General features: G+C 35.2%; 1 protein-coding gene across 1 annotated transcript in view; it reads left to right on the forward strand.

Moving 5' to 3' along the window:
* Positions 1-13,456, forward strand: part of si:ch211-186j3.6 (neural-cadherin) — a 295,346-nt gene that overhangs the window by 107,507 nt on the left and 174,383 nt on the right. The window contains exons 6-7 of the mRNA XM_055060057.1: positions 2,860-3,109; positions 13,125-13,267. Of these exons, the coding sequence (XP_054916032.1) occupies positions 2,860-3,109; positions 13,125-13,267 (393 nt within the window). The remainder of the gene's footprint in view (positions 1-2,859; positions 3,110-13,124; positions 13,268-13,456) is intronic.

A 13,456-nucleotide genomic window follows, 5' to 3' on the forward strand; every position in this document is an offset into this window, starting at 1 on the left:
ATTCCTCACATTACAGAAAACGCATGAGGAAGACACCAACATTTCCGGCTTGACTTGGTATCCTTTAAACTGTGCGTCCCAATGATGTGAGATTCATCCTTGGTGATGTGAAGATGAGATATAACACAAATGCAGACTCAAGTGCTTGTATACTTTATTCTTCTATCCATTTTTTTCTGTACCTTTGGCAAATTTAAAAGTATTGTCTAGGTAATAAAGAAACCGACTAAATGATGTATTTTAAAAAGTGATCTCTGACAGGTTGGCCGGCCTCTTCTCACAGTGTTTTAATATTTTCTATTTCAATACACAACCTCTGTCAGTTATGTATGTTTAAGAAACAGCACTATTTTTTATAAATCAGGACATGAGTCAAGGTAACAACCTACTTGAATTTTTTTGAAAAGACATGTGGTTCTTCATAAAATGGTTTGTTGAAAATTTAAAAAAGCATTAATATGAAATACATTGCAAGTTTTTACAAAATCCAAAGTAATTGTATTTTTTATTTATTTATTTTTAAATTACTGATGGGAAAAAAAATTATCATACATCAATCATCAAATTTTCAGACTGATGTGAATGATTCTCCTCGCACCTTAAACAATAGTTTATAAGAGGAGTCTCTCTATTTCTCAGTGCAAAACGACATCTCGCAGCAAAGTATGCATTTATTAAGAATTAACCTAATTCACATTTACATGTCTTACCTGGCAAGAAACACAACCAACAAAAAAATAAATTTCATCTACTTCTTACACCAATAAGAAGCCTTTGTGCACTGATTATTCAACAATCCCAAGCTCCAAGAACTGTACGGCTTATTCAAGTACTTTTCAGATCATTTTCTCAACTCTATTGTGGATTTTGGATTATCTATTGATCTCCCAGTGGATGGGGAAAGGTAGAAAGAAGGAAAAGGAGTATCCTGTGCATTCAGTGACCTTGGATCTCACTTGAGTCTGGAGTATAAACAGTCTCACCTGGGTGGCAGAAGGCTTTAGTCTCTCCTGTCCAGGGATCACACACTGGCAGCCTGCTCCAGAATTACACCATCACTAAGGCAGAGAAGTGTACACTGAGAAAATATCTTGAACGTACAGTATAGTACCAGGTAAAATTGCTATAACCACAGCTGCCGGTATTTTATTGTAAATGAGATTTTTTATTTTTTTTTACAGTGTAGGTATTTGTTCTTTCAGTCGGCCCTGAAAGAACAAGCAGCAGAGTAAACACACAGAAATGTGTTTACTCTGTTCTCGACCCTGGATTGTCTCACAGATCTTCAACCACAGCTCTCTGTGTGTTTTGTGTCAAACTCCCCTTAATGTTGGCATAGAAAAACCAGGCTCCTTCTTTTGTCAGGATGTCCAGGTCAGGATGGTCTTGTAAATGAAGAGGCATTCTCTCCTCACAATATTAGGGAGCCAGGGATGGCCCGTCCTACAGAGTGCACTTCCTCATGGAAGTCAAGGGCCCTAAAATCACTGAGTGACCCTCGTGAGTGAGGTAGAAAACTTTTTCTTCCAGAGCATCAGTTACAGAAGAAACTCATCAAAAATGTTTCTCAATTTTTAGATATATCTTAGCTATTGTCACTTCTCTGTCGGTTCACTTCGTTCTCTCTCTCTTTCATTGACTTTCATTCATTTTTCACATATTTCTATAGCCATTGCCATTACCAACCAGTACATGCATAAGCCTAACCTGGACTCAGTTCATGCCTCAGTCCTAGACCTGACCTATACCCCCAAACAACAGTTCTTCTTATTGTCAGTTGGTTTCCACAACAAGAGGAAAGTTTTAAGAAAATGGTTCTTGTTCTGTATCAAACCTAAACACACTCCCAGACCTCTTTTTTAAGTGACTGTATTACATTTGATTGGCGGATAGAGAAATTAAAAACGAAGGCCACACTCCAAAAAAGTTTCAATTATCGTTCACATTCCTGTAAAATGAAGCGAAAAAAAAAAATCAATTGCTGGAATCTGCACAAAATAAGGTGAAATAATGGATTATAACAAATGGCAACCTCAAAAACCTCCCTTTTATAAACTGTAAAAATCAGTTTTGCCTGCTTTTGTTCAATTAACTACCCTCAAACTATTCATTTGATGCAGTTTAAAGTCCCCTAAGGCTTCATGGCAATAAAGAATTCCACTTTGTTAGCTGTTGTTTCTTTGTTACGTGTGAGTGCTGGCACATGTATTATTCATATGTGTGTGTGCGTGTGTGTGTGTATGCATTGTTTGTATGGGCACATGAGCTAAATGCAATGTAAGGTGAATTGGAGAATTGAGCTTTTGATGGGGAAATGTTCTTGTTAGTGTAAAAATATGCTTATTCAAATCCCTGGTGGAATTTTCTGTTTTAGCAAGGCAATCAATTTGCGGACAAGCGGGTCCGGGCTCCATGGATTCCCAATGTGAGCCGCACGGCTAGAAATGTTGCAAAATGACAGTGTTTTCAATGCTTGCTGTGCAACTAACACTTTGTATTATTCTCGAAAGTAGAAACATAACTTCTTTTCTATCATTAGCATGGTTACGTAATACACTGTAGATTTCCTTGATTTTTTTTCTTTCTTTCAGTATCAGCATGTCAAAAAAAAAATAACTATAAAAAAGACCAAAAACAGGAAATCAACCCAATTATTTGATTTCCAGGGTTTTTTCTACAGCAGCTCATGTCATTCAGTTCTGCTTAGTTTTCAACTTCTTTTACTTTTTTTTTGATCTCCTCTATCCTGTGAATTTAGGATAGAACTTGATGTTTGTAATGATGAGACGATTTAGTTAAGCTCTAACTGTGATGTTCTTTTCATTCTCTAACTCCTTCTTCCTGTTTCCCATCTCTTAGTGTCAGCCAACGACTGTGACTCCGGACCGAATGCCGACCTGACCTATTACACCCTGAGTCCAGATTTTATCATATCTCCTCATGGGACTATTTTCCCAGCGGGACCTCTGGACTACGAGAGACCCAATCACCTGTATGAGTTTGTCGTCATGGCAATTGACAAGGGAGAGGTCCCACGGACGGGGACGACGACGGTGCGAATTAGGATGGCCAACGTAAACGACGAGGCACCCGAGTTTTCCCAACATATGTGAGTAAGAGCTGAGATTAACACTTATAGTTGGTGGTAATGAGATTTACAGTTAGCAGTAGCAATATGGTTGATTCAAATTCTGAATTTTACATGCAGGTCGTTAGATTTGAAAATAATTTGACTAAACTTATTTCTTCATTGCAAAACTGAGTCAGGTTGGCTTATGTTCTACCCTCAATGTTTTTAAGGGAATGAGATCGGGACTTATTCAAAAACATTGACTTTTTTGTCTTTAAGCTACTTTAGAACTATGCTTTATGTCCTATTCTACTGAAAATATTTATTTGCACCCAACCTGTAACTTCGTTGCCTGTGTGTTGAGACATTGTTTCAATATGTCCATAAAATGTTACTTCTTCACTACACCATATTTCAGGAAGAGTAGCAGAATGTGATGCTAACACCACAGACTTTATAATTGGAGTGGAGTTCTGATGCTTCCACAAGCTTTCCTTGATTTTTCTACAGATGTAAGGGTAGTGATAATGGACAAGCATATCAGTTTTAGATTTCTCATGCCATAGCACATATTTTGTAAATTCCTTGCTCCTGTGTGCATTTTAGAACTGTGACGTGCTTTTCTGTTGCTTGTGGAGCAATGGATTCTTCCTCTTTGAGTCCATGAATGGAGACTTTGAGTTTCATGGACTCTGGTCCTTTAGCCACCAAAGAGGTTTTAGTTTGAATCCTTATTATATCTACAGGTCAAATAATAACAAGGCATGGCTTTGACTTGTTAAATTCAGCTTTGTTTTCTCAAAAAAAAAAAAAAAAAAAAAAAAACGAAATGAAATGAAAAGAAATTTAAAAAATTTAGTGAAGTTATAACTCAGGAGGATCAGTTGTTCTTTATCCAATTTTAACATTTGATTGATGATCAGAAATATTTAAGAGCAGGACAAATCTGTAAAAGAGAAAATAATTTTAACAACACTAAATGCATTGCAGAGCTTCACAAAATCAGAAATAGCAACTCTCCTAATGAGCTGCTAAATGTTTTGTTTTAAATCCATTTATCAAATAATTCTTTTAAAAGTAAGACAATAGTCAATATAGTAGATGGTGTCATTAGGATTTAATGAGTGTTCTTTGTTATACCTTAAAACAACTAAAATGTTTGGTTTTATAAATGGAAAAAGTATTGACTTTTGAAATACTTGGAAATGCTTGAATTTTATTTGGGTGTTTTCAAGATATAAAAGGTGATTGAATTCTACATAAAGTTATCGATTAAAAGTGGTTGATACTCAGACAGCACCATTTTATAATAATCTCTTTAATTAAAAACCAAAATTTTGAAAATGTGATTTACAATTGAAGGCAGATATTTTATATGCCCAATAAGACAGACACATTTACCGTACTTCTCTCTGTTGGCAGTTAAATCTGAATAAACTTGCCTTGTTTTATGTCAGTTAGAAATAACAAAAATATTTCTATTGACTTTTGACTGTAATTTTCTTTTGATATTATGTTAAAGCATTTAATTTGAGCAGGTATGCCATTTGTTTCATAAAATGTGTTTGTATAATTCAAATCAAATGAATTTAATGGCTAAATGAGTTTTTGATCTGTTTAATTGAAACAAAGGTTGTCTCATATTTAGAGTGATAAACATTTTTTGAAATTGGGACTTGTTTTGTTAAATCTGTATTTTTGTTTTTAGACCAGCCAGCTGTACAATTTGTAATTTTACTACTTTTAATCTACCTTATCACAATATACAATACTACCTCAATGCATTATTAATGGTGGTAATATGTTACAGTGAATTGAAACATAATTTATTTTTTGCTCATTTGTATTGTTTTTATCTTCAACACAATACAAATGCTGGAAAAGTTTGAAAACTTTCCCTTAAAAAGTTTATGATCCTGGAACATCCCAGCAGAAACAGAGCTTGGTAGTCCTGCATATTCAGGTTGGAACTTTGCAGCTGCTTCTAAATTCAGCGTAGCGGCTTCTGTTAACACCTCTCTCTCCCCCCAGACCCTCGTCCCTCCCCGGCTCCTCTTGCTGCTGTGGTGCCTGCATCTTTTAATTGGTTGATTTTCTGGCAGAGAGCTGGGCAGATTGGTGAGGCAGGGTCAATCAACCATGCCCACTAGCACCCTCAGGAGGTCCTGAGCCCAAACTTTATGTGCATGGAAGTGCATTCTGTAATTGAGGAGGTCCAAGGGAAATACGGTCTGGATATGGAAAAGTGATGTCGTTTGTAAAGTGCATTTATATGCAATGCATCTGATATGATTGTGAGAATATGTGTGTGTGTGCATACGTCTGAGTGTGTTAAAGCAGGAAGGTATTGATTTAATGACAGTGACAACAGAATAATCAGTTTTTCCCTTCCTGACCCTCAGTCTTCTGGCACAACTGATCCAGAAATCCTATTTGACAATACACACACACACACACACACACACACACACACACACACACACACACACACACACGCACACGCACACACCCACGCACACACACACCCACGCACACACACACACACACTAGTTTAAACTTATTCAGGGAGGCTCACATGTGCTTTCTTCTGTTTGTTCATTTAAATGCATCCATGATGCCTGGCTTTGATGAACTCTTCCTCAGGCTTGGGACAATGGCTATGATGAAAAGACAGGAAATTAGAGCAAAAGATAGAAGGCTCGTTAAATATGTCATTATCCAGGCAGAAAATGTGGCCTGTTGTTATCGATCTGCGGAGTTGGAAGCGTTCAGTAATGAGTACCCGTGTGAGTGGTTTTTTTTTGTCTTTTTTGCCAGGTCAAGAAGAAAGCTGGTTTAAGCAATCAAGTATTTCTGCAGCATTTTTTTGTCTCTTTTTGTCTGTTTTAATAGTTTGCAACTCAGATCTTTGTTGCTGATTGTTGTATTTTAGTCAAGGGTTGATATTGTCAAAAATAATATCACAATACTGCAAGATAATAATGTTGATAATCTTAAAAAAAATTCTATAATTACAAATCTAGTTATTGTAAATTTACCCATTTTCTTTCTGTAATATTTACTGCTGCCTTTTAAATATAAGGCCCTGAAGATAATTATATTAAAAAGAAATGTTCACACTTTTAAGAGTAAGTACAAACAGTATAGTCACATTTGTATTTGAAGTGAAAATGGTTGATGCTGACCTTAGGTTGCTACTGCTACATGTTTAGCATTGAGATTCTATTTTAGGCTAGAATAGTTTTTCCGAGAGACTAAATTCTTTTAGCACAACTTGAACATAAAATTATTCGTTTCCAGCATTCAGTCAGTTCTGTAAAAGTTGAATTTAATCATATGGAGCAAGAAATGACAGAACTTAAAGAGCTTTTGATTTGGAATTGAGCAGAAAGGAGAGAGGATGTTTTGCAGCTTTGTGAACTTCAGTCCCTTTTCTATTTGTTTATGCCATCAAAATATCATTTTAATTATTTGTATAACTTATTGAACATCTTTACAAATACCTTCTGTCTGCGATAATAACAGATACTTAAGAAAAGCTGACTGTGGCTCTTTCTGCTGAAAGGAAGAGTTTACTTTTACACTTCCTGGACAAATCACAGACGTTCATGTGCTCAGGAAAAGCAGTCTTTTCTTTCATTTTCTTCAGTTTTCTGAGGTTGTGGCTCAGATCCTGATTTCACAGCACACGGCTTACAGATAAAATTGCTCTCTCCATGACAGATCTAAAGAAGACAGGCAACATCTGCAACAATCCTCATGTCATTCCAGGTTTTATCTGGACCACTTTTTCTTGGATTCAATATTTGTCCTAACCAGTAACACAGCATGCATGCCCATGTGGTGTCTGCACTCAAATATTGGGTATTGACTGTATTAATTGACCAACTGAATATGTGTAGGGCTGGATTGTCATGAGTCAAGTTTATTTGTTTTGCATTTTTGAGCAACAAAGCAGTTCAAAGTGCTTCACATCATAAAAAGAAACATAAAACAAACAATTAGATTTTGTCAAATGCCCTCATCAAAATCCTGAAGAATATTCATCTTTTTTTAAAACCTACACTTTAAACTTTTGGTAAACACAAGAATCAAACAAAAGTTGTGTATTGCTGCTTTTCTTCATAGTTTAACACGACCTTGCTCAATCTGGGATCTTCTATTTCCACTAGGAAATATTTTATCTGCTATTGCAGCAATTTTTACAACATCATTTTTTTTTTCGCCGTATCAACGCTTAATAAGATTACCCACTTGGGTTATTCATCCTATGATAAAAAGCATGTGGTTTTGGATGCCAATCACCTGTGTGGATCTCATACAGTAGGACATGTAAGAGGCACTTGAGAAATCAACAAGAAGCACACTCATGTCCTTCTGCGCAACAGTCCAAGAAACATGAAGAATATTGATGAAAGCTTTGCAGGTTCCAATGCCACTGCTGCACGATGCACAGTTGAGCTGGACATGGTGGGAAAACCTGTTTGTGCAGTAACACAGAGTAACTGTGGCTAAAACAGCAGCATTTTATTACTGCTCACAGGCTCATATTAGAATTTATATACATAATTGTTTACAGCCTTCTGGGTGTAAAAAGCTAATAATGCTACAGTTATTGATGTTGTTCCATAATTGTTTTTACCAGCTTCAGAAAGTCAGATTTTGTGTTTTTAATTAAATGTGTCCCTTCCGAGGTACAGAGCATGCAGCATTAATGAAACAACACTCCAAGAAATTGTACATAGCAGAGAAAATTAAAAACTTGTTTTTTTGAAGTCCATACAAACCAATCCCACCAGTCTACTGGCTAATAACAGAAATCTGAATATTATCAGTTCATTTCAGTTTCAGAATTAGCAACAAGGTGAGCCTACAATGGCTGGAGAAGAGAAGTAACTCCATAATCCTTCTGGATTTCAAAATTGCTTTTGTGATTTTTATTTTTATTTTTATTTTTTTTTTGCTATTTTTTTTTTGCGCTACTTGAGACATTCTCCAAGATTTTTTTTAATTTCTTTTGCCATTAAACCCCTTCTGAGATGTATTTATTGAGAAAAAAAAATTGAGAGAAAAGGAGACAAAACCGACACAAAAAAGTATTTAGCTTGATTGTTGTATTGACCATATCAACTACAGACTATAAGTTCACAATAAGTAAAGCTGAGACACCAGCGTGATAGAAGTAATACTGCCACCTACAGGTGGGAGTTAGCAGTTACTTAGACCCAATTATTTTGACCTTTTTTTTTGCAGAAAATTTGTAATGAATACACAATAACCCATGGAGTTGTGAAAAAGTGGACACTGAAACTGTAATTTGTCACACCAAGTAAAGTCTTTGCAAATGCCATGCAACATCATGTCAATGTCACATATTTGCTTGTTACAGTCTCATTTTATAGCTCTCTCCATCTGATATCCATCAAACCTGCATTAGTTCATCTGGCCTACCATCCAGTACAAATTAGGCTTTATAGTTTTTCAGGTGTGTACAAAACATTTCAGTTTTTATTTTGTAGCTGTTGTTGGTTTTTTAGAGGTCAACCTAGAAGACTTCGTATTATGGACCTGCGACAAATCAAGTGTTGTCGTGCTTACCGCCTTGAACTCGTAGCTGGACATTCTCCATCAAGTTTTGCAGTTGAAAACTGAATTCATGTTCAATCAATCACAAAGTCATGACATGTCATGTAGTTAGTGAAGAATCATAGAAGCATCACATTAACTAACACCACAAGTTTTTAGTCATCTATAATGATCTTGTCCTGAAATGTTCCAAATGTACCTTGACAATTTTTTGCCTTGAAACTCTCCCATGAATGTCATTTTTTTCCAGTTGCTTTCTTGGTGTGTAGTTTTGAACTGTGACCCTAACTGAGACAAGTGAGACCTGCACAGGCATATGTTGATGTTCTGGGTTGTGTTGCGTCCTCGATGAGTAATATCTGTGCCATTGAAGTAATATTTGTGAGCTCTGTACCCCTGTGAAATTTCATCAGTGTTCTATGGCATTTTTCATTTATGGTCAATAAATTATTACGATTATTATTGTTATTATTGCAGCTATTCTAGTAAAGACTTTATAATCTTTTCCAGACTGATGTATGTAAGTCAGTTACATTACTGGGATGTGTTTTATTCTACATATAAGGCAGTGATAAAACATGAGTGCACCAGCTGATGTTTAAGAAAGAAAATGTAGATAATTTCAGCTAACTTCAGATTTTACAGGGGGATGAATTTTTTTTCCTCAGTGGATCTGGTTTAGTGAGCAGTGTAAAAAAAACAAACAAACTAAACGCATTTCTTTTTTTTTTCTTTTATGTGAGTGTACACTGTTGCTGATCCAGAGTGGTAGGCGGTTTCCCTCTCAACATATCTATATATTGTGATCAAAGGAATATATTACATTTAAAAAAGATCATTTTTCTGATGCTTCTCTCCATCTTTTCTTATATGTGATCTAAAGCTTATGATGTACAATCACTGACCATCCAGGCCCTGCATGTTTGTGAATAGCTCTGATGTTTCTCTGAACAGTTTGATTGAACTCAAAAAGAGGTTTGGCTGTAGTTTAATGCTTTGTATGTTTTGCTTCTTGGTTAAGCTAATTAAGGAAGCTAAGTCTAGACCAGCTAATGTGGCTCTAGTGACTGTTGCAAGAGAACATCACATACTTCTTAAAGCTTTTGTACATTACATCTACTTCTATGATGTTTTTATTTTTTCTTCTACATTCTGATGTCAATGTTCAGTCTAAATAAAAGCGCTGTCAATTAAACTTGTGTATGCACTGCTAAGTATGCTAATGGCCATACTTGAGCATGATTGACGGCGATAAAGCCCTCCTCCTGGCTGTGAGGTATTTCTGTAGTTTGCAGAAGGAAGTAGAAGAGCTTGTTTTTTTTGTTTTGCTTTAATTTATTATAGATAATCTGTCTTGTACTATTCTTTCACAACATAGTAAGAGTTTTAACAAATATGTAAAGAAAAAAAAAGTAAAAAAGAAGACAAACTAAAGATTTAAGTTTTCAATCAAGAGGTTGTTAAAATTATGTTAACCTAGGGTTTTACTTTAAACAAATTTATGTACGTAAGAAAATACATATTGCTATTTATCACAGTTGTTTGAGTGGCGATAATTTTGTTTGAACATAGACAGATGAATATCACCTCTACAATATTTATAAAGGAATTAAACATTTCAATAAAGGATAATTTCATTATAGTCTCAACATCTTTCTCCTGTTTCAAGTCTCTGTTTGCCTTATCTGCAGAAACAAAATGAACTTTCTAATTAAATCCTGAGACTAATTTCCACAGCTGACCCAAGGCATTAGCTTCCAGGAAGCGTTTCCTTCTTGTCTGAATGAAACAATGGAAACAAGCTGAGGAAAAAGGTAGCACAAAAATATTTCCAGCATGATTAGTGTGCTGGTCAAAGTCCTGAGGAGATTTAATAGATAACGACCTAATTAAATTCATAGACATTGAATTTAAAAGTTGGTATTTGATCATTTTCAGTTCACTGTTTGTATGGAATCGGTGTGTGGCAGCTTTGACTGGGACATTTTGCATGTTAGAATAGGATATCAATCCGTGCACTAAATACTTCCATACATACTAATACTCAGTTGACAAAGATTGTTTGTTCCAAGGTAGCAGCAATTCTTAGAAAAAGCTGTAATCATTTGATGGAAAACATGGCTTTCAGACCATTCTCATTCTCTGTCTAAACTGTATTTGACAACAATATATTTTCGAAAGAGTCTGACTGAAAGTAACGGTTGAATCTAAGAATGATGATGGATCCAAATAATCCAAGGGTCAACAATCAGGAGCTGCTTTTGCTGTAAGTCCAACGAAACAAAACTTGAGTGACAAAAACTTCATTACATATATATTTCCACAATTTGTTGAAGAAAATCAGAATCAAAGAAAATTTATATATCGAGCATTTCCATTAAAAGGAATGAGTTAATTTTCTTTAATTAAAATCGTTAAAAATTTGAACAAAAAAAATACTTCACAAAATTTATATTTGAAGCATTAGTTTTGTGAAAACTACTACAGCTAGCATTTTTTCCTTTACATTTTCAAATATTTTTCATCCAATTTTGACCAAAGTTATTAAGAGGCGTGTTTCATGCAGGAAAAAAAAAATACCTGAACAAACCTGACCCTATTTTACAAAAGTCAATTTTGCTGAATTAACTATATTTTTAAAATCTTTAAGCCTATTTTATTTAAGCAATTTCTTTATTGTACGGAATAAAGAAATTGGCTGTTTTCCAGTTATTTTTATACATTTCTCTATAGTTGATTCTGGTTTATAAGAATCTAAATTAACATCTTAAAATAAGGAGGTCATTTTATGACTCAAGTGGTGGAACCTGACTTACATAGGCCTTTATTAGGACAGTCAAAGACACTTTACCATCTCACAAAGCTGTTATAAAGCAACCATCAGCCTTAGTTTTGCCCTAAGATACAACAACAGAGCAGGAATCAAACTGGCGATCCACCGATTACAGGGTGAATTCTTCCCACTGTCTGTTTTTGCATGGAGCCATATTGATTTGGAAAGCTTATATTGCTATAACAAGTGAATTTTATGTTGGGCTAATTTGACATGTAGCAAAAAAGAAAAACAACCTAATTTAAGTGGTCAGTCTTTCTTTACATTGGTAAAAGAGAGGATTTATTTATTTATTGAATGTTGACCTTACTAGTCAAATATACTGTGGTGTTATGAGGAAATATGTGAGGATAAGCTTTTTCCAGAAAGCATCCACCTCTTGTCAACAAAGTAGAGGTCAACCTTTCAAGAAAAGCTTGGCTACCAAGCATATAAAATCCCTCTGATCTGCGCGCAAGGTCAGAAAGTAAAAAGCTGAGGTTCAAAGTGTTCTACTTCAAGATAAACAGATTAAACAGAGGAGGAATTTTTTGAAGAAACTAATCTTAGCCAAAGTATGTATGACTGATAAAACATAAAATACATGTAAGACTTTAGTGCTCAAGAAACTCACATTATCCTATAGTTACAAAACTACTACTTCCAGCTATTTAGGTACATGGAACGCTGATAGAGCTTTATGTAATATATTCCTGACTTATTATTGAATAAACTCATGTTATTTGTTTTTTTTTTTTCAATAACTTTTCTTACACCACTTGCACAGGTTTTCTTAAGCACTTGCAGTTCAGGTCTTCTTGTAATGTAGAAGGGTTCACATGTCACTGGACTTTTTATCCACACCATCTCTCTTCAATGTAATCTTTTTTTTTTTTTTTTTTTGCTATGGTCATAAGTTCATAGTAATTTTCTATAATTTTCATCTAAACTATTTTGTAGAAATGTGATTATAAATCTTCAGTATTTATTAACTGAGATTTGGATTTCCACCAGTGAGTAAAGTGTGTTTTCTGAAAAAATAGAAAATTGTGTATATTTTGGTTCTCCATGTCTTCTTGTCATGATGCTGGTTTAGCTGATATCTGCAGATAAAGTTCCCCCAATGACCCATAATCCAACATTTTAAGATGGGCTGTTATCTCCTACTGCTTTGTGCAGTAGTTTTTTCACCTCAGAGGTTTAATAAAAGCTTCTTCACTGACTTTTTGGAATTTTTGGCTGATGTAATAAATTATCACCAGATTTTAATGGTGGAGGATTTTAAAACTCATATCTGCTCTCCGAAGAGGCTGTTGGTCAACAATTTTCCTAATGATGTAGAGGTTTTTTCTGACTTTGTTTAGTAAGTCAGTGATGGAATGTGAAGAATGTGAACACACATTGGACCAGGATTATCCTATGGATTATCTGTTGTTAATCTCTGAATTCTCTATTCAGAGCTGGTTGTTCATCCAAACCTGTGGTAGACTCAGGTATGGATTGATAAAAATTGGATTAGTGACTTAACATCAATCATCAGGGATGTTGACATTTTCGGTTTGAAAGCAAACTCCTGTCTTTACAGCAGTTTCCAGATGTGTCACACATGGAGCGTTGGTAAAGTACTGACAGCGCTGTTTGCATGTGTCTCATCAGATACCGGACGTTTGTGTCAGAAGATGCGGGGCCCAACACACTTGTTGCCACAGTGTTGGCAAAGGATCCTGATGGGGATGGGATCACGTACAAAATCAACACAGGAAATGATGAGGGCAATTTTGTCATTGACAGCCAAAAAGGTAAGACTTCTCTATTATTCTTCAGTCAGTTGACAAGGTCACAGTTTTCTCTGACTTCACATCTTCATCACTCTTAAACCGTAATACAGTGTTCATACTCTGTTTGTCAAATATTGATTTCAGATGCTTGAAGTTCCATTGCACTACAATATTGTCACTTTCCTGTAATATTGACCAGAGTAACTTTCT

Source organism: Poeciliopsis prolifica, unplaced genomic scaffold (assembly GCF_027474105.1).
Source record: "Poeciliopsis prolifica strain line A6 unplaced genomic scaffold, Auburn_PproV2 SCAFFOLD057, whole genome shotgun sequence".
In the NCBI taxonomy this organism is placed as follows: Eukaryota; Metazoa; Chordata; class Actinopteri; order Cyprinodontiformes; family Poeciliidae; genus Poeciliopsis; species Poeciliopsis prolifica.